General features: G+C 41.2%; 1 protein-coding gene across 1 annotated transcript; it reads left to right on the top strand.

The window, feature by feature from the left end:
• The first annotated feature begins 1,835 nt into the window (after window positions 1-1,835).
• scinlb (scinderin like b) lies at window positions 1,836-24,307 on the top strand. The gene is made up of 17 exons (XM_061839524.1): window positions 1,836-1,936; window positions 5,512-5,699; window positions 8,875-9,029; window positions 12,402-12,563; window positions 13,631-13,780; window positions 14,970-15,059; window positions 15,266-15,398; window positions 15,545-15,633; window positions 15,769-15,984; window positions 16,521-16,642; window positions 16,727-16,817; window positions 17,773-17,943; window positions 18,029-18,203; window positions 20,732-20,847; window positions 20,936-21,013; window positions 21,132-21,192; window positions 23,625-24,307. Exons 2-17 carry the CDS (start codon window positions 5,519-5,521, stop codon window positions 23,783-23,785), a joined length of 2,151 nt encoding a protein of 716 aa, XP_061695508.1. The 5' UTR covers window positions 1,836-1,936; window positions 5,512-5,518; the 3' UTR covers window positions 23,786-24,307.
• The last annotated feature ends 1,521 nt before the right edge of the window (window positions 24,308-25,828 follow it).

Here is a 25,828-nt window from a genome sequence, read left to right as displayed (position 1 = left end):
GTCCCGTTTCCAATGGTGTAAGTGGTCATTAAAAAGACGTTGGGGGAAAAAAAACTGGTGTTTGAGTTCTCCATAATGTTGCTTTTAGCCTGACATGATGAGATTGTAATCTATCGTGGTTGAGGATGTGCACCATCAGCTGTCTCCGGCCTGCCAGCGAGGGCCGACTGTCACTTCCTGTTTAATGAAAACAGTTAAGTGTCCTCATGTAAAAAAAAAATGGATGGAGTAGGAGGTACAGTGGCTATCAAAAGTTTGCACACATCTGTACAAAGGCCAGGTTTTGGTGATATTTAAAAAAAAAAAACTGCCCGAAATGAATCATTTTGAAACTTTTTCCACCGATTAACACATGTATAACTTCATCCATTTTCCAAGTCGCTTATCCTCACAAGGATTGTGGGAGTGCTTGAGCCTAGCCCAGCCAACCTCGACCAAAAAGCGATTTACATTCTGAACTGGTTGCCAGTCAGTCAGTCGCAAGGTACATATCGACACTGTCACTGAGCGGGAACTGAATCCACGCTGCATGCACCAAAGTCAGGTGAGTGGACCACCACACCATCAGTGACTAAGTCGATAACATTTGTTTTGTTTTGGCTTTCTAGCAGAAGCCTGTAGATATTGTGCTGACAGTGACCCAAATTACTTTTAGTTATTATTATTATTATTTTTAGATTTGCTTTGAGCTGTTTTTCGGATGATTATTTCACTTTGACTTGCAAGCAAAAATACAAGATACAAGCGCGAGATGGTTTGCAGTGAACTCAAGTGACGTCGCATCAAGCGGCAGTTTGACAGAGAGCGGATAATACTGAGAAAAAGATTGACCCCAAAAAATCCAAATGCCATAGACGGGCTGACGAATTGGATGAGTGTTACAAATGGTGGTGCAACACATTGAAGACTGACAGTATAAGAATACTGATATCTTTGTTCTGTGCTGAGTGAAAATTATGGTCCAATCATCTCATTTGTTTTGATAATGTTTAATATATGTGGACATTGTCTGCAAACAAACAAATAATATCTTCATGTATTTCTCTACATCTGCATTATAGTGGCCAGCCAAGGCGCGCACACCCGAAGGAGCAGCACTATGCCCATTTTTGTTTACATTCAATAATGTAACTATTGTATATTTTGAATACAACATATTAGAATGACTACTAAACTACTACTACTGGCTACAGAATAAATGGAACTCCTTATGCAAGGCATCACTGTATTCTCTTGTATGAATGGTAACCGATGTGGATTGTGCCTTCTGCCATCTTGCGAGAAAGCAGTTACAGTATCGATCTGCGCGGTACTCTTCGTCGCTGGCATAGACAGAAGAACAAAGATGCACTATTTGTATTTAACAGGTAATTGTTGCCTGAGCAATTCGGGAGTTATCGGTGAAATATGAGTGTGCTCCATGAAGTCTCCCTAGAAACAATTGACAAGCTACTTCCACAAGCAATACCAGGGCTTCCACAAACTTGACGAGAATTCATTAGAAAAATGATTTTTAAAAAAGGTTTCACCGAACAATTTCCTGTTTTCAGGCACACACGGGACTTCCTAAAGCTCAAAAGCAAACAGCCGCGGGGATCTAACCTTGCTACTCATGCGTTTAAAGTCAACTAAGTGCACTTTGTACCCTCCCTGTTTGAACACACTTTACATCCGTAAAAGAACAGGACGTGGTCATCTTTTGCCATCAGTGGCTTTATTAAAGACAAGCCGTGTGCATATGTGTGTTTGCTTTTGTATTAAAAGAGCATCTGGATATTTAGTTGTTTTCTCTCGCTCCTCCCAGCCAATCAGGGTGTGGCATTCCCTCTATCCCCGCCCGCCCCTGAGAACACACCCACACCCAGACGTCTGAATCCAGATCACTCCCACATCTGCAGACTCCAGCAACACTTCTGTCATTCCATCCTCTCCACATGTAAGTCTAGTCTTTTATTTGTAACCTTATTTCTCCGGTTGACGATTGCAAAGATCCCCTTGCCTTTTTATATGTTACAAGGACAAACTTTCTCCGCTTTTTTTTATGGCGCAAGTCATTGTCCCGATGTAAAAAAAAAAAAAAAAAAAAAAAAAAACCCAAACAAACTAACAAACACGAAGGGAAAGTAAATCGAACAGCGATGTTAGGTTCTATTTAAAAAAGGAGCAATTTGTCCGTAGTAATAAAAATGGCACGCTGCAGGGTTCTGATTGGTGCTTCCTGGTGAATGTCGTTGTGAGATCACTCATGGAAATCGAGGGCACACTCGCTGCACACTCACAACATTTGATTTGTGTTTTGTTTTTTGTTTTGCCCTCAGCACGGCAACACGTGTAAAATATGACCACAGTATCGTAATATGTTGTGAATAAAACCCTAACTTGTGGATAGTAATGTTAATGTCATTCTGGATTTTGCGTTAAGCAAATGGACCGCACTTTCATACACAGCAACGCCGTGGTTTCAGCGAGGGTGCGCTCCATTTTTTAGCATAGGACCTCCGGACTTTGTCCCACATAAATTTTTCGTCTAAAGTCAAATACATGCACAAAATACAAATGAATAATATCATTCCTGGACACCTACGGGAGCAAATGGCGCACACCTTCTTGAGAAGGTTGAAGTTCCTCGCAAGGATGCGCTCCAGTTATGAGCCCGGATGTCCCAAATTGTTCATGTGAATTATATTAAACCTATTACAATTACACTAATTACCATTTAGTGTACACATTTAGCAAAAACGTGCCTTCCATTTGTTTAGCCACACATCCTGAGTTGTTTAAGGTCATGGTGTTAAACCCAGATATGAGTACTTTGTTCATACGTTATACCCATTTCATGGTCAAAATTAATTATTAGTATATAACGTTGGCATAAAATACACATTAGTCATCACTTCTGAACAGTTGTTCATGACAATGGTATAAAATCCCAAAGCCTTTTATGTTCTCGTTATGCCTATTTTCTGTGATATTTCTTGATAAATATGCTGGCACAAATTACGCAATACCGTAATTGAGTTTTAATGCAGCCCTGGAGAAACCCAGTTGAGGGCTTTCTTCAGAATGTATTGATTAGAATCTTTTCCAGTGACTCTGCAAAGCATTTTCCTGCATCCGTAACCCGAGCCGTGCAATAAAAACCAGCACACATTCAGCTGAGATGCATTAGTGCGGCTTTACGATGACGTTTGGTTGTTTACAACTTTATTTCTAAATGCAAGCGTTTGGACTTTCCCAAAAAGAGTTCATTGTGTGCATTGTCTAAGTGTTTCTGTTTGGTTGGTTTTTTAAAAAAAAGAAAAAAAACAGAAAAAGTCTTGATGCCTCAATCAAAAGTATAATCTGGCTCTTGCGTAATCACCTAATCTCGCATCTTTGGCTGTGTGACAGATCCCAGTTTCTCTACTGTACGGGCAAAAAAGATTGTGTGTCACAGCAAAAGGTCATTTGGTGTGTTGTGTTAATGGAAACATGGACAATTTTCAGACACATCACAAAAAAAAAAAAAAAAGAGTTATGAGCACTAACTGGTGGCAGAGAACTTCACAACGAGCAGCAATTAGCCATATTGCAGACATCTCTCCAAAAAAGAAAGCAAACAAACAAAAAGAAAAGCTTCAATCAAGATCTTGACTTGAAATTAACTCAAAATGTAGACCAAAAACCAAATTACATATTGTCTATTTGACTGACGTTGCCTCTTGAGGTCTGCTATCTTAATGCTAACAAACAATGCAAACTGCCAAAGAAGTTTAAACAAAACTAACATCAGTGTGCTGCTGGTTATAACACAAGTATTACATAAGTAGTTTATGTGTGGAATGTTTCTTATTTTTAGACGCGGCGCTGCCAAATCTCAACAAGTGTCTGTAGTTTGTTATGGAGATCCCCGAATGATGACTCTCATCACAGCCGTAGTGCAGATTTTTCCGGATATAGGAGGGGGGGGGTAATCCAGCGACCAGTATGGTGCTCTCTCCGGCCATCGTAATCAAAATTTCATTTTAATTTCTATCATGTGATGAAGTTGTGAAACACTGTAAAAAGTGAATGGCTGATACAATACACTTGTCACATTTATCTGGCCTGAACCGCATTACAGCAGAGAGTAACCACGTTTGAACAACAAATATATATTTTTGAATAATATATCCTTGTAATGGCGGCACGGTGGCTCAACTGGTAAAGTGGTTGCCCTCACAGTTCTGAGGTCCCAGGTTCAATCCCAGACTTGCATGTGTGGTGTTTGCATGTTCTCCCCGTGCCTGTGTGGGTTTTCTCCAGGCACTCCGATTTCCTCCCACATCCCTAAAACATGCAACATTAATTGGACACTCTAAATGGCCCCTAGGTGTGATTGTGAGAGCGACTGTTGTATGTCTCCTTGTGCCTTGCAATTGGCTGGAACCAGTTCAGGGTGTTCCCCGTCTCCTCCCCATTGACAGCTGGGATAGGCTCCAGCACTCCCTCGTGAGGATAAAGGGCAAAGAAAATGGATCGATGGATTGATGGATATTTGTAACAGAGGCCACTTCATCCACAGACAGATATTTTTGACACTGGCACGTCCAAATTTTTTATTCAGACTGCAACTGCGTCCACCATGACAAGGTTGATACGATTAAAACATTAAAATGATAAATATCGAAGCCATAATTTACTCATGATGATGAGAAAGTTATGACTATTGAAGAGTATTTTTTTAAAATCCTTTTACATTATATATTGTAACAACTGTCCCGCCGTAATGTTCTTGACAACATCAGACCAACTTGGACAAATTGGCTGGCAGCTGTGTCGATGAAGACCACATTTGTTTTATGTTATCCATCCATCCATTACCCAAGCCACTTATCCTCACAAGGGTCACGGGAAAGCGTAGCCTATCCCATCTAGTCAGTCACAGGGTAGATATCAACACCATCACTGAGAGGGAATCGATCCCATGCTGCCCGCACCAAAGTCGGGCGTGTGTACCACTACACCATCAGTGACTTATTTTATTTTATTTTTTAAGAGAAACAGGCGAGAGGAGACTAATTGCATGCTTAAAAAAAAAAACAAGCTTGCACGGTTTTAAATGAACAATTGTCCTACAAATATCGAAGAAGCCGATGTTGCTAACTTTCTGGAACAGGTTTTGTGCAATTTCAGCGGTACATTGACTGACTCGTGCCCCCACCTTCTGAATTTTGAAACTATGAGTTGTTGCCTCATGGATTTCCTTTTTTTTTTTTTTTTGGAAAAAGAAATGAAGAAACTTTTGTTTCACCTCAGTCCAGTACATTTTTTAAACACAGGTCAGTTGTAATTAAGTTTGAACATTAGCATGCATCCCCCCCTCCAACATTTATTTGAGATGTTTCTACGCCACAAACGTGTGTGTCGTCTCCATTGTCTGCCACAGTTTCCCCGTCTGCGCTTAAATTTGATTTGCAAGTCTGCTACTGCGGAGCTTTGCAATGCAAACTCATTCACCGGCCGTGGTCCTGCGTCTCCTCTCGCCAGCAGAGCCGTCATGGTGTCCCACAAGGAGTTCGCGAGTGCAGGGAAGCAGCCCGGCCTTCAGGTGTGGCGCATCGAGAACTTGGACCTGAAGCCCGTGCCCAAGGCTCTGCACGGAAACTTCTACAGTGGGGATGCCTACTTGCTGCTCTTCACCACCTCGGCGCCCTCATACAACATACACATGTGGCTGGGTAATGCAACACAACACAACTCTCTGTTGTCCGCAACAGGGGCGGTCAAATATTTGTGCCGTTTTTCATTTTTAAAATGGAAAGTGGGGGCGGGTCCTAGGAAGTAGTTGTAGTTCTGAATACAAAATGGTAAATGTACTGTTGATGTAAAAACTACTGTTGCAGAGATTTTGACATACATAAATCATGATAATTGAATCATTCTGTTGTACAAATTACCGTAATTTCCAGCCTACAAGCCGTGACTTTTTTCACACGTGTTCAACCCTGCGGTTTATGTGGTGATGTGGCTAATTTGTGCATTTTTTTTATTAAGGCCGCAAGGGGGCACTCGAGCGGAAAATGTAAGAATAAGATCGGTGGAATGTATGTTCCAAGGAAGTGACTTTTACCGGCCACGTTAGCGCTGCAATACCGCTGTGCTAGCATGTTGCTGCTGTGTTACTGGCGTGTCTCAGTGATATTTACCGGAAAGTTTTAATTTAACCGGCCCTATTAGCGTTAGCGCGGCGCTAGCATTAAACTCTTTCTTTGTACCGTCTTTCTTTGTAAATATCTCGTGTTTCAATGTGGGCACTTGCGGCTTTTACTCACCTGTGTCGTATGGATGTACCAAATGGTATTTCCTTTACAAATGTATTGGGTGAGGCTTATAACCAGGTGCGCTCTGTAGGCCGGAAGTTACGTTAATGCTATTAACAAGGAATTGATAGTTGAATCAAATAAGTGAAAATATTCATTCTGATGTATGTGTGAAATGGTTCATTTGATCAATATCTTTTGTTTTACTATAATAGATACATTAACCAATTTTTTTTCATGAGATTATTTAGATGGAAAAAATATTTTCACTAACCAAGTCTGGGAAATATAACTGGGCGTTGTAAAATGTTTTAAATAAATAATAATAAAAAAAATACTGGTATCAAGTTTTATTTTTTTTTTACTTCAAAATATATTATAGTATATATAAACAATTTTGTAGTAATTAATTGGTGAGTTTGTTGTTTTTGTATTGTTTATGCAATTGTTAATATACAGTTCTTTATTAATTATTTTGTATTATTATTATTCACAAAAAATATAAAATAAATTTGATTGAATATGGGTGTAAAGTTGTTTATCCTGAGAGTCTATATTTTATTATTTCTTAAAACTACATCAATCAGTTATGTAATAAAATAAAAACCAAGGCTATAAACCCTGTAAATGAATTTCAATTATTTGATAAAATAAAACAAATGTACAGTATGTTTAAAACAGTTTTATTTTGTTATTATTTACAATAAAGAACCCAAACAGGTCACCAGCCAGTCACATCTTTGATTGAATTAGCTAAATGAATTTACATGAACATTTTATTTAACCAATCCAATTTTAGGGAAAAAAAAATATATTGCCTACGGGACTCTCGCTCTTGAAAACGCTCGGTGGGCTGATCTGCAAGCACTCATCAAGGTGCTTATGACTTTGTTGAGTGCATGTTGCTCGTGGTCGTGCTGGTGCAATGCAGAAGTTTTCATCCTGCTGCTGCTGCATTGTTGAAAGCTTCCATTTAAAAAAAATAAAGAAGTCATATTTTCAAAACAGGAACTCAGTTAGGAAACACTCCGTGACACACTTTAAAGTAGCTTTTAGAAGTGCCACTTTTGAAGTTTCTATTTTTTTCCTTTTAGTAGTTGTTTGTAAATTCGCTATTTTGGGTAAATAATAAAATTAAAAGTTATCAAAAGATTTTTGTGCAATGCAATATTACATAAAATCTCAGAAAATTTACATCAAACTTGGAGGTTGAATCAGGTGTGAAGCATTAAAAAAAATGCTTCACAGTTGAATAATGACTTCAAGACTTTATCATTTTACATGTATATATATATTTAAATTTGTTTTTTCCCTCTATTTTACCACAAAAACATTGCATAATATCAGCAATGATTATTTACATGAATAAATGTATTTTTATTATTTAAAAAAATAATGAATCAAATAGATATGGATAGTTGATAGATAATAAAACTAAAATGCTAAAATAGATGAAAAACGTCAGTTTCACTTGTGATGTTAATCTGAGTGTAATCCTGCTTCATTTTCGTGGCCAGTTTCGAGCCCGTTGAACACGAGCAGATTTTTGCTTCTTCTGGGTCTCGAAGGTTACGTAATACACGTGGCTCCTGTGTGCGTGTAGACCGGATCCGTCTGAACGACGTCAACACTCAAACATGTTCCGCAAGCACGATCGCTCGAAAAGTCGCAGCTGTTTGTGAGAAGCCGCACTTCCCTATTTTTTGTCACCTCAGTCTCAGTTCTCTTCACATTCCAGCAAAACCTGACCTACGACTGACATCTGGTGTCAATGTGATCTTTTTCTCATGCTCTGGAAATGAAAATCATCCCGAGTCACATCGGGAATATCCCCAAAGGCCACTGGGGGGGAGGGGGAGGGGGGCACGGACCAGCCCTTACATGTTTGCCAGCGGACAGATGGGCCTCCGCAGAACATGTAGCTGCAAGAATCACACTTGGAAAATACTGTGTACATGAGTAGAAGTACAGATGCTTGAGTCAAAAGGGGTTTTCTTTATATCAAATCCATCCCTCCATTTTCTTCACCGCGTATCCTCACAAGGGTCGCGGGGGAGTGCTGGAGCCTATCCCAGCTGTCAACGGGCAGGAGGCGGGGTACACCCTGAACTGGTTGCCAGCCAATCGCAGGGCACCTGGAGACACACGGCCGCACTCACCCATCGTGCCGCCTGTATAACAAATCAAATTTCAAAAAGCAATCCCTCCTTTTTACATCTATTTGAGTGATTTGCAATTTTGTAGAATTATCGGAAAATTTGTTCTGTGCCGTTATTCATCCGGCAGATGTTTTTGAAGTGAGTCAGAGTGGCCACGACTGACTCAGAAGTGCCGCAAGGTGCTCACAACATCGCTGAAATCAATAGAGAAGCACTGAAAGAAGCAAATACACTGCTACAGGCCTGGTACACACATAAAGATTTCATTTATTTTCATTTGAGGAAATGCAACGATGTTTCCCGAGTGTTCCCAAAGATCACAGGAGCCGCTCGTCTTAGATTATTTCAAATTGACAACGCAAAAGGTGCACAAATAAAATCAAATTGCGTTACAAGTCAAGTCAAATGAAAGTACCACTGCGCCTCCCTCCCAGGTGACGAATGCTCCCAGGACGAGAGCGGCGCGGCGGCCATCTTCGCCACCCAACTGGATGACTTCCTGGGCGGCGGACCCGTGCAGTTTCGCGAAGTGCAGAACAGCGAGTCCAACACCTTCCTGGGCTACTTCAAGATGGGCGTCACGTACAAGGTCAGCTCTGCACAACTCTACAAAAAAATATGACCTCGTACCTAGTAGCAGAGACTGTCAATTTCATCATACACAATGTTATGTTTTGACTTGGACATATTACAAGTGTAATGAGTTAAATTAAAGAACATCATTTAAAATATTTTAATCCACAAAAAGAAAATATTCTCACCAAAAATGTATGTATGTATGTAAAAAATATTTAATTATTAAAAAAATGAAGAAATTCACAAACAAAAGCTACATTCATTGACTTTTATTTAAATAATAAAGTCCTAATTCATTCTCATTTATAAATAATTAAAAATTAAAACAAATATTTTAATTTGATAATTTTCAATAAAGCAACCAATTTTCTTAATGAGTTAAAGGAATAAATAAATGAATAAATACATTGTAATTACCTTAACCAATTTTAGGGAGGTGGAGAACTAGCTAAACAAGATGAATAAGACACACAATCATGTGAAATATGACATAATAACTGGTTTTCTAATCTTCCTGCACATACCAAGCCATAAAACTTAGTTTGATCAAAAGTTGGGGCCAACGTTTGAATAAAGAAGTTTCTCCTACCACGCTGTCAACAGTGTGCGCATTCAAAACGACAACTCGTGAACTAACTAACTAACAAACTTCAAAGGAAGTAGTTGTGGGTCAGCAGCTTTCATAATTCTCTGCGGTTTAATGATTGTCGTCTCAATCTTGATGAGGCTAAAGTTCGCCCCCCCCCCCCCCTCCCACCTTCAGCATTTCCATGCCAGGGTGTGACGGCGTCGGCAACAAGTTGCGAGGCCGCCTGCTTCCCCGCTGCCCATCTGTTTCTCGTTGTCCTTAAACCCCAAACTTCCTCCGCTGCCTTTGGCCAGCTATAATTATCTGGAAAAATACTCCTTTTCTCTATGCAGGAAAAACAAAAAACACACTCACACATGATGTTACATAAAAAAGAAAACGAAGACACAGTTATGGTTTGTTTGGTATACCCCGCAGGCACATTCAAACCCTCGCAGGCTACGTACACAACGTCTTGCGTACATTTATGGTGCCTCAGGAAGGAAAGGTTGTCAGAATTGATACTTTAAAAAAAATACACTTGCAGTATTCTATATATGAAGTATATGTGCCTCTATATTATTATTATTTTTTTATGGAAAAACGTGTTAATTGGTATTGTTATTTCATGGACATATTATGGTTAGACATCTAAATGAACAGTCTAAACTATTTTTTTTATTTATTGAAGTTAAGCATGAACCAACCTGCCAAACCCAAAGTATTGTAACTTTTTTCTTTGCTTAAAATAAGGAATACCATTGTTGTATAGTGGGTATGGGTAATATATTTTTTTGTTGTGTTGTAGAACACCAAATTTGTCTTCTTCTTACCAGGCAGGTTTTGTGTAAGAAGGTTTCAGTTGGTTCAAGTATTTTTTTCCCCTTCAAAATCTGATTGAGGTATCATAACTTGTTATTTTATTAGCTCAAGGCTTTAAAGAAATACTTGTTTAAAGAAATCTTGCCTAGTCACAATTTCCTCTCTATTATAGCAGATCTTTTCTGTTAACTTACATAATGCAGTATAGTCTTCATTTGATTTCTTCTATTTTATTTGTATTTTTTTTTCCAAAAGTGCTGTTGTGGTCTATTTTCATTGGTCCAACGCCGTGTACTTCCATTTTGTGCTCACATTTTTGGCGAGTCTTTTAGGAAACAATCTTTCCGTGAGAGCAAACACCGGCCACATTGTTGCCACGGAAAACTCGAGAGAGAAAGACCCGAGCGGCGTGGCTGCGGTTTCCATTTTGAAGTCACGCCTCCAGGTTGCGGCGAGACCCTGTGGGCAAATTGCAACTTTGTTCCACAACAAAAACTGCTGCTTGTCCTCTTTTCAACCGAGAAGGCCTCCTGATTTGTCTCCATTCATCCACTAATGAGCATACAGTTTGCTTATTGTTCGTTTGCTGTTAATTCCATTTGCATGACTTGTGAATATACTTGTTTTGCCTCCCGCCTTCTCAAAGGACGGCACGTTACGAGGCAGTTCTTCCTCCAAGGTACGACGCGGGTCCTCCCGCTTGATGATTCAGGCGATGTTGTTTAATATGACAGCTCCTTTGCTGGATGGCATTTTACAGTGTTGTGTAAAGTTCAAGTCATTCACACTGTGCTCCAAAATGATGACACCTTCGTTTCGTGAGATCATCTGACTAAACGAACCTCCAACCCTGTCGTGTGCGGTCCTTCCCCAAGTGATCCACATCGTCGTTTTGATTTCCATCGGTGGGCTGTTACGACTGTGAAAATCATATACAGTAAATGTAGAATCACCCCATCATATTTTTATACATAGAAATATGACCCTGCATTTGCATTTCTTCAAATAAAATATGAAATCAGAAGTCATTGCAAATAGTGACAACACCACCCAATACCAAAGTACAGTGTTCCGCCACTATTTGTGGTGGTCAGGCACCAAGCTCTGCAGCGAATACTGAAAATCTGTCACATTAAAAGCTTTATAAATGTCTATAAATCCACGTTGGTCTAAATGAAGCTCCTCAACTCATTTTCTCATAGTTCATTGGTTCCAAAATGCCAGAAGATAGTGGCTAAGCACTACTTTTCTCCAAATGAAGCTCCTCAACCAAAGTAAACAGTTTCTTGTGACCAAGATGCCACAAGTTGGTGTCAAAGCATTACTTTTTTTTCTTATAGAATCTTCTCAAACCTAGTTTCTTAGTACCAGTGTGCCATGAGATGGCAGGAAAGCACTACTTTGTCTAAAAGAAGATCCTAAACCCACTGAAACATAATTTCTTGGCAGCAAAATATTGCAAGATAATGGAAAAGCGGTATTTTGGTCAAAGTAAAGCTCCTCACCTCAATTCAACATAGTTCCTTGTCACCCAAATGGCACAAGACACCCCACTGACTTGCAGTTTGCTATTTACCTATTTTCATTTTTTTCCAGGGGAACCTATCCTCATTTATTCACTGAAAAACATTTGTGGTTTTTTTTTTGTTGATCTTACTGTATTGCCCTAAAACGCCACAACATACCACGAAAACCCTGGCGAATAGGAGAACAGTAATTGGTGTCAAGGAAATACTGTGAGCCTAAAGATGACAAGCACTATACAAAAAGAAAACTGTATGTGGATAATATCTCAAGACTTAACGTCTTTTAGGCTTTTGCTATTTCCTCATGTCATTTCCAGCTGAAAGATTCACTCAATATTTCAGCAGGGTATGTTTTGGATTTAACTGTATTTCTGAGCCCAGTATTTTCTTTTGACCTGATTGCCATTTGCGCTTCAGTTGGATCCCCCCCCCCCATGTAGGGTGTCTAACAAGCCACGTGTTTTCACAGAAAGGTGGCGTGGCATCCGGTTTTCAACACGTGGTGACCAATGACGTGAACGTGAAACGACTGCTTCACGTCAAAGGCCGCAGGGCCATCAGAGCCACGGAGGTGGAATTGGCCTGGGCCAGCTTCAACAAGGGGGACTGCTTCATTATCGACCTGGGAAAGGTAAGTTTGATGACATTTCACCGAGTGGTCCCATACTCGATGCTGAGACGCAACACAAGTTATCCATCCATCCATTTTCTTCGCCGCTCATCCTTATGAGGATCGCGGGAGTGCTGTCAATTGGCAGGAGGCACGGTACACCCTGAACTGGTTGACAGCCAATCGCAGGGCATATAAACAGCCACACATACAATCACACCGAGGGGCAATTTAGAGTGTCCAATTAATGCATGTTTTTGGGATTTGGGAGGAAACCGGAGTGCTCGGAGGAAACTCACGCAGGCATGGGGAGACCATGCAGAATCCACACAGGCGGGGCCGGCATTGAACCTGGGTCCTCAGAACTGTGAGGCCAATGCTTTACCAGCTGATCCACCGTGCCGCCAGCAACACAAGTTATAAAACATATTCTCATATACGCAATAATCCAAGTCGTACTTGGATGAATCACGCAGATGGAATGAAATAAAAAAAGGTTAAAATGTGTATGTAAGAAAAAAGAAATTGTAAATATAAATGTAATTATTATGAATTCTTCAATTATGTGACAATTTTCAATATGTACTCAAAATTATTTTAGGATTTTTTTTATCATTTACAATAAATCAAGAAAATATTAAATGGTGCAAATGTAAATGCAAATAAAATTGCGACTAAATCAAATAATAATTAATTTAATTTTAAAAAATCATGCTTTCAATTTTCTCACCCGCTTCATCTTATTATGGTAGGAATGGAAGCAAAATCATGCATTGTAAAAATGACTTCAATGTAATTAGAATGGTTTTCAAGAATTTTAAGCTCAACTTTGCGGGTGCGTATTTTACATGGGTGCGAATTATACACAAGACATGATGGTATGTATCAAACTGGTAGCATTAATTTGTACAAAAGTGTTACGGCAGCTCTCAGTTTGAAAATGCTTTGGTGACCCGTAGGCCTACGCATTCACGCATTTTGTCATACTAACCCAAAAGATCCTTCTGCCTTTCTCATCAAACAGTTCCGCCACATGTCTCTCCCGTCATCGGTCATTGTTCTCTGTCTTTCCTGTCTCGCGTCGCTAGGACATCTACCAGTGGTGCGGCAGCGAGTGCAACCGCTACGAGAAGCTGAAGGCCTCCCACATGGCCATCCACATCCGAGACAACGAGAGGAACGGCCGAGCCAAGTTGCACATGGTGGACGAGGGCCAAGAGTCACCGGAAATCACGCAGGTGATGGCGGCAGGCGCAGGCAATTTTTCTCATCCTCTTTTGACGGAGACTGGCCACGCGCTTGACGTTTAAGCCCCGAGATGGCCTCCTTTGAGCGGATGCCGTAAACTGTCACGATGCGTGTCACGTCCAGTGAAATAGTCAGCGTGGGAAGAAACGTACACAATGCTGCCGTTTGTAATGAGCTGCTCGTGGGCCAACTCTCTGCCTTGTAAACGCTCGAAAAGTGTTTGGAATGGCAGTGGCTACAGAAATGGAAAAGTTGACAGAAGACTAAGGAGAGGATGTAAAATGACTTTAAAAAAGAAAATACATACATGGCATCTCAAAATTCTGTCCACATTTTACACCTCATTTGGGACCTTCAGGCCATATTGTAATTATAACCTCTTTTTCTTACTTTTATTTCTGTGTTTAAAAATAGGTACAATATGTAAAAGAAAAATATTGAAATGCAATCTGAGCAATAGACTCCTAGTCATTCTCAAATTTTCACGATTGCCGTTTAGAAAATAAAAGTATATAAGAAAACACACAAAAAAAGTTTCCATTAATGACTGGGATTCCTTAAAAAATAGATTTGCCACAAGTTACCCATGGGAGTTCTTTAACATCAAAGTTCAATGCGTTTGAATCTTGAATTTTTAAGAACTGATTTATTTGTTTATTTATTGAAACATTGGGGTACCCTTTTAAAAAATGTTGTGTCTTTGGGTGGTATGGCACAGAGGGTAGAAGTACGGTCTGCAACAGGTGGTCGTCATGTTTCTGGGCAAGACTACAGTGACCTGGAAGTGCAAAATGTTCTAGAAAAGCACTGTAAGTCTAATTCATTGTCATTTTTAATTATTATTTGTTTTGTTAATTTTTTTTAACGTCCTGTTCAACCCAACTATTTTTTTTGATTTATAGAGCACTTTATAAACAACGCATCTGAAAGAAAGTCTTGTTCAAAAATAAATAACAAATATAACACACAAGACAATTAAACAGCCCAACTTAAAAACAATCAACCAATAACAAAGTTATGAACATAAACAAACGACATGTTGTAGTGGGTTTAGAGTAATATGAATCACTGGCATTGACGGGTCTTGAACTCAAATATCCATGTTAACTGGGAATGCTAGCAGTGAATGAGTTAAATACATTTTGGGAATTTTAGCAATAACTCCTCTGGTTCTGATAGGTGCTGGGACCCAAAACGACCATTGCACCAAGCACTCCTGATGATGAGAAAGTGGAGGCCTCCAACAGGAAGAAAGGTTCCCTCTACATGGTAAGAAAGAAATTGGAATTATTCACAAATCCATTTTGCTACATTTCAATTTATTACTGAGCAAACTAAGCGTGGAAAAACATCATTTTAACAAGTGAACAATGATTGGGAAAATAACCATTATTATGGTTTTTAATTTTAAAACAATGACGAAAACAACCCCTTTTTCTTTGCAATTGTATCTGTAATTTTCTCCTTCCTTTCAGATCTCCGACGCGTCCGGTTCCATGAAGTTGTCTGTGGTGGCGCCATCCAGCCCCTTTAAACAGGCCATGCTGTCTCCTGAGGAGTGTTACGTTCTGGATAACGGAGTCGACAAGAACATATTTGTTTGGAAAGGTAAATTACCTAACTATAAATTCTTCAGGTCGTGTATCGGCCAACGAGGCAGTCCTCTATTGATGAGATGGCGCAGTTCTATTTGATGTCAAGTCCAGTGAGTGGACTAGATATTCTTTTGTCTCATTGTCGTGGCCTTCTATTAGGTCCAAAGGCCAACGTGTCAGAGCGTAAAGCCGCCATGTCTGTAGGCCAAAAGTTCATTAAAGACAAAGGGTACAGCAGCAAGTGTCAGGTATTGCTACACCCTACATTATTACTATACTGTTTTTGTGCCACGTTAGTCCACAGCAATACATTTGAACCAAACAATATAGCCCTGTCAAATACAGTATTTCTCGTCCCCCCCCCCCCCCCCCCCCCCTTGCAGCTCCAAGTACTTCCAGCAGGAGCTGAGACCATCTTGTTCAAGCAGTTCTTCAGTGACTGGAAGGACAAAGACGAGACCACCGGGCCAAGCCAGGCCTACACTATTGGCCGAATTGCTAAAGTGGACCAGGTGCCCTTCGACGCCTCCACCCTGCACTCAAATAAGGCCATGGCAGCTCAGCATGGCATGGTAGATGATGGCAAGGGCAAGTTTCAGGTAAAACACCCAAATACGGCTATATACAGTATTATGGGATTCAATTGAAAAGCTGTATCAATAATCATCATAGCAAACTGAATCCACACTACAACAAAATATGATCCAATGACTGTGTTAGTCAAATGCAGTACATATTGCGAAACGATGCTGACTGGTTAGCAGATTTCCCTCGTGGTTCTGAGGTTCCGAGTTCAAATCTGAGCTTGCCTGCATGTTCGCACCAAACCTGCGGGATTTTCTCCCAGTACTCTGGTTTCCACCACATCCTCAAAACACGCATGGTCAATTAATTGAAGACTCTAAATCGGGTGTGAATAATTGTTTGCCTTTATGGGCCCTGTGATTGGCTGGAAACCAGTTCGGGTGCTGCCCCACCTCTCACTCAAAGTCAGCCCAGGTAGGCACCAGCACACACGTGTCGCTAGTGAAGGTTTAGAAAATGATTGGATGGTAAATATTAACTTCAGTCATCTTAAATGGTTAAAAAAAAAAAAAAAAAAGTCTTCCAAGTATTGACCTGGTGTGATTTGTAGATTTGGCGTGTGGAGAACGGTGAAAAGGTTCCCGTGGATCCCTCATCCTATGGTCAGTTCTATGGTGGAGACTGTTACCTCATCCTCTACACCTACAAGACGGGACAAATCATATACACTTGGTATGAATATTTACTGTATAGCGTTGCTGGTTCTTGACTACTTAACAATTTAAACGTGACTGTGATTCTGTGTGTGTGACTCAGGCAGGGGCTTAAGGCTTCACAAGATGAACTGGCCACGTCCGCATTCCTCACCGTTCAGTTGGATGACTCAATGGGAGGATCACCGGTTCAGGTTAGAGCGTGTCGACGTATTGTACACTACACCTCTTGATCGCGTGAAGACTGAACAATCTGTAGTCTGTGCAATCAGTATGATGAGAAACAACGTACGTGGTGAAAGTTGCAGGGAGCCACGGTTAATTAAGTGGACGCTCAAAAACATTATTTTGTAATAAATTTTATGCTTTTGGGTGGTCTCTGACGTTGTTGTATATTCGCCTGACTTCAGTGCAGGTGGATTCAGTTCCCACTCAGTGACGTGAATGTGAGTGTGAATGGTTCTCCGTGCCTATATGGGCCCTGCGACTGTGTTGCGAACGGTTGATGGTGTGATCTGCCTTGGGTAAGCTCCGGCACTCCCGCGACCCTTGTGAGGATAAGATTCTCAGAAAATGGATGGATGGATGGATTTATGAAAGTGGCTTCGCTCAACTCCAACTTTCTTTAACCATAAAAATTACAACACATCTGAATAGCCAAAAGAGGGCGCTGTTCCGTCAGATGTAACTGTGGCCCGTGCCTCAACCATAATTATTTTGAATCCTAATACTGATAGTGACAATAAAACAAATTTATGACATATGGATTACAGATTATATACTCTGAATCGAAAGTTAGTTACTATCAATAAATTAAGTTATTTCATATTGTCAAAAGAAGCTGCTACAAACCACGTTATTCATAAGAAATACTTAAATTTTCAAGTTGAACATACAAGTATGTAATGGATTGTGTGCAACTGTGTGGGAGTCTTACAATATCAAGCATGGAAATTTTGTGTGTGTGTGTGTGTTCCCGTAAAATGATCAAATTTGATTGTGTGGACTTTGTTATTATTTTCCTTTTTTCTAGAAAACAAAAATCACTTTACCAGAACTATGATTTTTTTTCCCCTCAAAAATAAGCATTTATTCAATTCCTTTAGAATTTAGGGATGAGCATGGGATTTATGTTTGTGTGGTCTGTAGGTGAGGGTGACTCAGGGCCAGGAGCCCCCCCACCTGATGAGTCTGTTCAAGGGCAGACCCATGATCATCCATAGCGGGGGAACATCACGTAAAGGTGGACAGACTCAAAGCAGCAGCACTCGTCTCTTCCACATCCGCCAGAGCAGCTCCCATGCTACCAGGGCTGTGGAGGTGAGCAGTACCGGTACCTTTATCTGAGTTATTCAAACCGCTGTAAAGTTTCCCACTTCTCACGTTGTCTCACTTGTTCCATCAGGTTGACGTTTCTGCTTCCAACCTGAACACCAACGACGTGTTTGTGCTGAAGTCGCCAAGCGGTCTGTTTGTGTGGCGAGGCGTGGGCGCCAGCGACGACGAGATGGGGGCCGCTAAACACGTGGTGGACTTCCTCGGAGGAAGTGCCAGCCAAATTTCCGAGGGAAAAGAGCCAGGTGGGTGTCCTCCTGGCTTCCAGTGAACCCCCAATGGAATAGCAAAAATCTCAAAGTATTTGATGCTCACCCAAGAAGGTTTGTAATTGCCTATAGATGTGGGCTAAATGGCGGCAAACTACTTGTACTAGTCGACAAGGCTCATTGAACCTCCTTCCCACTTCAACATAGTTGCTTGGACTCAAAGTAATTCTAGTGTATTAGTTACGGTGTGACGACATGGTGCAGCAGCTGGTAAAAGAGTTGGCCTCACAGTTCTGAGAACCCGGGTTTGATCCCTCCCCCACCTGTTTGGAGTTTGCATGTTCTCCTCGTGCCTGCCTGCGTTTTCTCCGGGCACTCTGGTTTCCTCCCACATCCCAAAAACATACAACATTAATTCGACAGTCCAAATTGCCCCTAGGTGTGATTGTTAGTGCGACCGTTTGTCTCAATGGGCCATGCGATTGGCTGGCAACCAGTTCAGGGTGTAGCCGGCTTCCTGCCCATCGAAAGCTGGGATAAGCTCCAGCACTCCCCGCGATCCTAGTGAGGATAAGCGCCGAAGAAAATAGATGGATAGTTAAGGTGTGATTTTAAGTGATTAATGGTGGATAGAATCATCCCCAAAAGTCATTAAAGCCCAAGTGTCATCCCTATAAACATTCTAAAATAGATATTGTAATGAAAAATACATACAACATTATTCACTTCAATGTCCATACGAAAAAATAAATGTAAGCGGAGAGCGGATCATCCATGTGCAAATTTGCAGAAGTTTCATTCTACGATATCCAAGTGGTCGCCATATTGGCTGCATCCTCTGTAAGTGACGTCACCCGGACATTCGCCAATAAATACACGCGGTGCACCCTAACTATGGGAGACGAAAACGTCCCTTCTGACACGGAAACTCTTTTCGAAAAGGACATCACACAACCGAGTGAAGTTACCGGGGCAATATTACACTATTGTTTCGAGCCATATTCAGATAATATGCGATCATGGCCAGACCGCATTCCCGTCCGATCCACTTCCGCGGCAGAGATGAGCCATCCCGCCTCATCGCAGCCAGCCGGTGTGGCTTATGATGGAGCCGAGCCGTACTGCTTCAGGGGGATGTTCATAGACGCCACAGTACGATAAACAACACAGTCAGCCGACACACTTTACTGTGTGTACGTGGCTGAGTGACGCATTCTCGGCTGGGTTCTTCACAGCCGCCCTTGTCCGCAAAGCCCGACGCGCAGCCTTCGCAGAAGCTGTGATCGCCGAACGCGGCACCTCAGCCGGTGTGGCTGATTTTCGGCGCCATGGTGGCATATAATGGAGCCGAGGCGTGCTGCTTTTAGAGGGTTGTTCATAGCCACCGTAGTACGCGATGGAACACTATCGAGCCGGGGCGCATTACTGCGCGCACGAGGCTGAGTGAGACATTGTTGGCTGGGTTCTTCAGATTCGCCGCCGTCCTCGCAGCAGCCCGATGCCGTCCGACGCGCACGTCGACATATTTCATGTTGTGGTCCGCCCCAAACGATTATTTTTTTCAGTAGCTGAATACACACCTACCCGTGATTTGGAACCCACGAAGCTCTCGTCCTCTGCACCCGTGCAATCCATTTTTCACAACGAACCGGGTCTCTTGCAAACTTATGAAGGCTAAATCCATTCTCCTGAATGTTCAAGCAATGTCGAGCAATGCAATGAGCCGCATTTTGGCTAACACGAAGGAACAACGAGCTACCTTCCCCGAGGTAAAACTAATGGAAACAAACAAGTACACTTGGGGGCGCCGCTATCTTTTACGTCACTTCCTCCTTCTTGAAAAGAAATCCCTTGAGAGGATTTTTATGGTGGGAGTTACAAAAAGCTGTATACGTCAAAAAATCATGTTTTGTGGTGAAAAAACGCATGGCCCATATTAGCTGACGTTTTTTCATTAATAACATACTAAAAATCACACATTTCATGACACTTGACCTTTAAATAGACCAGGAATAGGCAACTCAAATGATGGTGGGGGCCACAATTTTTTGTCTGCGCTGCTAGTGGGATTGCAAGTTTTTTGGTCGAGTTGATTTAGAAAAAATGCCAGGGCTACGATGTTTCGAATACCATGTTAAATTTTTCAACAACAACAATAAAAAGGATAAAAATAAAATAATTGAGGGAGCACTCCAAGCGGTGCCACCATTTGCCCATTCCTGGAATAAGCCAAGTGGCGTATGTTGAACCGTGAATATGTACCTGTTAGATATTTACTACTTGAAATATTGTTTTTGGTCATAATTTTATTTATTACTATTATAATTTTTGTTTTTGGTTATATGCATGAATGGTCACTACATTCGGTATATCTGTACAATAAGGATGGATGGATGGATAGAGACCTACTGAAGTGGGTTGTGACTGTATATCAGTACTAATTAAATTAGTAGAATAAAAAAGCCAAATTGGTAAAATGTTCCGTCATTAATCTTATTGAAGGGCAGAGTGTGTGAGTGCGTTTCAGTATATTGTATACTGCATACTATTCTTATTTCTCTCAGCTGCATTCTGGTCCGCCCTGGGTGGCAAGAAGGAATACCAGACGTCCAAGACTCTGCAGAACGTGATCAAGCTTCCGCGTCTGTTTGGCTGCTCCAACAAAACCGGAAGACTCATTGTACTTGAAATCATAATACAGTATCAAGTATACGTGTATTGCTTTAATGGTTTGGCACACTACAATATATTCCTTGTATTCCTCTCAGGTTGAAGAAGTACCAGGAGATTTCACTCAGTCTGACCTGGCCACTGATGATGTCATGATTCTGGACACTTGGACCCAAGTATGATGTCCACTCATGTTTTTATGTTTTGAGATTGCAGAAGCAATTCTCACTTGTGTCCTTATGATATTAGATTATACAAAATGAGTTTAGTGAGTATATCTTCTCTTTCACGCAGCTCTTCCTTTGGATTGGCAATGAAGCTAATGCAGAGGAACGGACTGGAGCTCCCAAATTAGGTTGGTTGAACAATAAAACATAACTTTATATACAGGGTGTCCCAAAAAATGTAGACACACTTTAAATAAATGTAAACTTGATGTTTATGATAACTCATCATCATTTTTAACATGTAAAAAAAATACTAATATTATTTCAAGTGTGTATACGTTTTTTGGGACACCCTGTGTGTGGGTCTGTGTGTGTGTGTGTGTGTGTATTTGTGTGTGTGTATAGTGAGAAAAAAAGTATTTGAACACCCTGCTATATTGCAAGTTCTCCCACTAAGAAATGATGGAGGGGTATAACATTTTCATCGTAGATGCATGTCCACTGTGAGAGAGATAATCTAAAAAGAAAAATCCAGAAATCCCAATGTATGATTTTTTTCAACGATTTATTTTTGTGATACAGCTGCAAATAAGTATTTGAACACCTGTCTATCAGCTAGAATTCTGACCCTCAAAGACCTGTTAGTCCGCCTTTGAAGGTCCACCTCCACTCCATGTATTATCCTGTGTGAGGTCATTAGCTGCATAAAGACACTTGTCCACCCCACACAATCAGTAAGACTCAAACTTACAACATGGCCAAGACCTAAGAGCGGATCAAAGACACCAGAGACAAAATTGTACAACTCCACACGGCTGGAAAGAGCTCCAGAGAAATTGACAAGCAGCTTGGTGAAAAAAGGTCCACTGTTGGAGCAATCATTAGAAAATGGAAGAAGCTAAACATAACGGTCAATCTCAATCAGAGTGGAGCCCCATGCAAGATATCGCCTCGTGGGGTTTCAATGATCCTTCGAAAGGTGAGGAATCAGCCCAGGACTACACGACAGGACTTGGTCAATGACCTGAAAAGAGCTGGGACCACCGTTTCCAAGGTGACTGTTTGTAATACACGAAGACGTCATGGTTTGAAATCATGCATGGCACGGAAGGTTCCCCTGCTTAAACCAGCACATGTCAAGGCCCATCTTAAGTTTGCCAATGAGCATTTGGATGATACAGAGGAGTCATGAGACAAAGTTTTGTGGTCAGATGAGACCAAAATTGAACTTTTTGGTGATAATTGCACTGTGTTGGGAGGAAGAGGAATGATGAATTCCATCCCAAGAACACCATCCCTACTTTGAGCATGGGGCTGGTAGCATCATGCTTTGGGGGGTGTTTTTCTCCACATGGGACAGGACGACTGGACTGTATGAAGGACAGGACGACTGCGGCCATGTATTGTGAGATTGTGAGGAACAACCTCTTTCCCTCAGTCAGAGCATTGAAGATGGGTCGTGGCTGGGTCTTTGAACATGACAATGACCCGAAGCACACAGCCAGGAAAACCAAGGAGTGGCTCCGTAAGAAGCATGTCAAGGTTCTGGCGTGGCCTAGCCAATCTCCAGACCTTGACCAAATTGAAAATCTTTGGAGGGAGCTGAAACTCTGTGTTTCACAGTGACAGCCCAGAAACCTGTCTGGTCGAGAGAAGATCTGTGTGGAGGAGTGGGCCAAAATCCCTCCTGCAGTGTGTGCAAACCTGGTGAACAACTACAGCAAACGTTTGACCTCTGTAATTGCAAACAAAGGCTACTGTACCAAATATTAACATTGGTTTTCTCGCGTGTTCAAATACTTATTTGCAGCTGTATCACACAAATAAATCGTTGAAAAAAATCATACATTGTGATTTCTAGATTTTTCACCTACGATGAAAATTTCAGAACCCTCCCTGATTTCTAAGTGGGAGAACTTGCAATATAGCAGGGTGTTCAAATACTTTTCTTCACTGTATATATGGTCTCATATAGGCCAACAATAAAACTGACCTCTCATGCACACAACACACAAAAATCTAACACACAAAAGTCTGACACCCCCAAATAGAAAATTCTATTACGTACGACGTGATGTCTAGAAAAAGATTTTCGATTCAAAACTCCTCTCAGTTGTACACCATTGCAAACTAAAGCCACAATAATAAACATAAATAAATGAACGGAAGTGTTAATCAAGATGGTGTATGATTTATGTGAAGGCAGATTTTTTTTTCTAATAGCTGTGATATTGTATCTCATTAGATGGTCAAAGTGTAAAATATATTTTCCTCCCGAGTTCAGGCAGGGCTAATCTTTAGGACCCGCGTTGGCTTATTATTGGAGTGCCCCCTCCCTCGGGGATTGAAGGTCACAGGCTTTCAAATGTTGTTTTCAGCCTCGCCCCTTATGTGGAGAGACACTGCTCAGGACGAAAATGCTCTTTTGATTTCCTCCCCCCTGCTTTTTCCACCCATTTACCGAGAGAGAGAAGAGGGAGAGATTAGACTTGAATCCTCATATCATTCATCCTTTCCATTTTCAGTCGGACCCATAAAAATGTAAATTTTTAGAAAGATATTTATTGCAATGTTAGTTGATTTCTCATCACATCCCCATCTTTCCGTTCCTCCCCTACAGCAAGGGACTATCTGGATTCAGACCCGTCTGGCCGCAAGGGACTCCCCGTCACCACCATCAAACAGGGAGCAGAACTGCCGATTTTCACCGGCTGGTTCCATGCTTGGGACCCCAAGATGTGGGACACGGATCCGTTGGAAAGAATCCGCATTAGCTTCTAAACAGCGAATCCCAAACACTTTGCTCGGTTTGGCACCTATTTAGCTCCAGTTGCCATGTTGGTTCTCTTACCGCTGATTCCCACGTGCCAAAACCAAAACTGTAATCAGGTTAAAAAGTGAAGGAGTGGTGCAAGTATTCTAGAAAATAATGCTTTCCTTTTTTATTTCATGTTATAATTGATCGAAAAAAAATTAGTTTATTTATCTCTTGCATCAGTAACTTCATTTTGCCATCTTTTCTCATTTCAAAACAGATATATGAAAGAAACTTTAGACAGCTTGTGTTCATCGACTTATATAGCATTAATCTTTGTACCACTGCCGTACAGGCCATTTAATCCATTGCCTCATTGTTTCTATGTTGTGATTGTTATTGTTTTTAGTACAGGATTGTTGCGGTTACTAGAAGTTGCATGCTCCATTTTTATCCTGTGAAACGCATCTAAGTCCAATATATGCATGCACCATGTCCATGAAACGCTCTCATGGGTGGCTTTGAAATAAAACTCTTTGGAGTTGAAACACTCATTGTATGATTATGAAACAAATCAAGAAAGTGCAGTCATACAGAAGAAGCACTCCACTCATTTATTCCACTTTTTTGGGGGGGGGGGCATAAATAGACAGACAACCATTCATCCTCACATTTCCAATTTAGTCTTTCCATCATGCATTTTTATGGGGGGAACGTGGGAGTAAGCCAGAAAAAAAACTCACAAGGTGAACATATAAATAAAACAATAGTATAAAGCAGTGGTTCTCAAAGGGTGGAATTATGCAGGCATCCCCTAGTGGTACTTGAAAGAATTCAAATCAAAGGTTCAAAGTGCATGTCCATCCATTTTCTTCACCGCTTATCCTCACGCGGGGAGTGCTGGAGGCTATCCCAGCTGTCAACGGGCAGGAGGCAGGGTACACCCTGAACTGGTTCCAGCCAATCGCAAGGCACATTGAGACAAACAGCCGCACTCACAATCACCCCTACGGGCAATTTAGAGTGTCCAGTTAATGTTGGATGTTTTTGGAATGTGGGAGGAAACCGCATTACCTGGAGGAAACCCACCCAGGCACGGGAAGAACATGCAAACTCCACACAGGTTGGTCCAGGATTGAACCGGTGACCTCAGAACTGTGAGGCCAACCCTTTACCAGCTGCTCCACCGTGCCACCCAGTTTCAAATTATTTTTTTAAATACAGTTTTGTATTGTACATGTACACTGTACAGTCCAAAATAATACAAGCACAGCATCACTATTATTCATAAAACATTTTTGAAATTAAATTAATTTAATTAAAACAATGCACACGCACAATGCCTCAGTTATTCACAGAAGTATATCATAGAACTATTTGTAATTTCTCAAGCAGAGATACATATATATAAAAATAACAATCCTGTTCCCTAAACAAGTGCAAGAAGAGCATATAGTGCACTGTCATAATACTGTATAACAACTTTGTTGCACCCTAGCACCTGTTTGTTGAAGTTATTCAGGTGCTCTGCGACATCCACCATAAATGCAAGATCTGGCATCCATTCTGCGGAATGAAATTCTGGTTTTCCCTTTTTTTTTCACCAACTGTCCAATTTCTTCTAGTAAATCAAAGAAACCCCTCACCACGGCACCTCGGCTTAACCACCTCACCTCATGGCAGACCATAGATGTGGTCTTTCTGTCTGAGAAGGCTTTCAAACTGACCGTGGTTCAGGATTCTGGATCGGATGACATTAACAGTTTTGATGACCACCTTCATGACGCTATCGATATTTAATGACTTGCAACACAAAGCCTCCCGTGAAAAGTCCAAAAATCATGTCCTGTATTTGCAGATTGCACTTTTTTCGCAAAATTTGTCTCAACGCCCATTTTTTTCCCGATCATTGAGGGTGTAGCTAAGGTGACAGATCTATGACAAGTGTTGGGAAATTATCAGCTGCTATCGTTGTAGGTTTCATCGGCCCCCTCTCCACGAACTCACCGGTGACGGTGAATGTGTCACCAACTCCGTGGATGAAAATGGTCAGTTGTGCAACATCTGTA

This window comes from Syngnathoides biaculeatus, chromosome 13 (genome assembly GCF_019802595.1).
Source record: "Syngnathoides biaculeatus isolate LvHL_M chromosome 13, ASM1980259v1, whole genome shotgun sequence".
NCBI lineage: Eukaryota > Metazoa > Chordata > Actinopteri > Syngnathiformes > Syngnathidae > Syngnathoides > Syngnathoides biaculeatus.
Note: the sequence above shows the minus strand (reverse complement) of the source record. Positions and strands in the feature narration are given on the sequence as shown.

What these genes read in the sequence shown, in the direction of transcription:
- scinlb (XM_061839524.1), top strand. Translation starts at nt 5,519, where the DNA reads ATGGTGTCCCACAAGGAGTTCGCGAGTGCAGGGAAGCAGCCCGGCCTT. An exon ending in AGATGGGCGTCACGTACAAG is followed by an intron (nt 9,030 to 12,401) that starts GTCAGCTCTGCA and finishes GTGTTTTCACAG; the next exon opens with AAAGGTGGCGTGGCATCCGG. An exon ending in ATGCTACCAGGGCTGTGGAG is followed by an intron (nt 17,944 to 18,028) that starts GTGAGCAGTACC and finishes TTGTTCCATCAG; the next exon opens with GTTGACGTTTCTGCTTCCAA.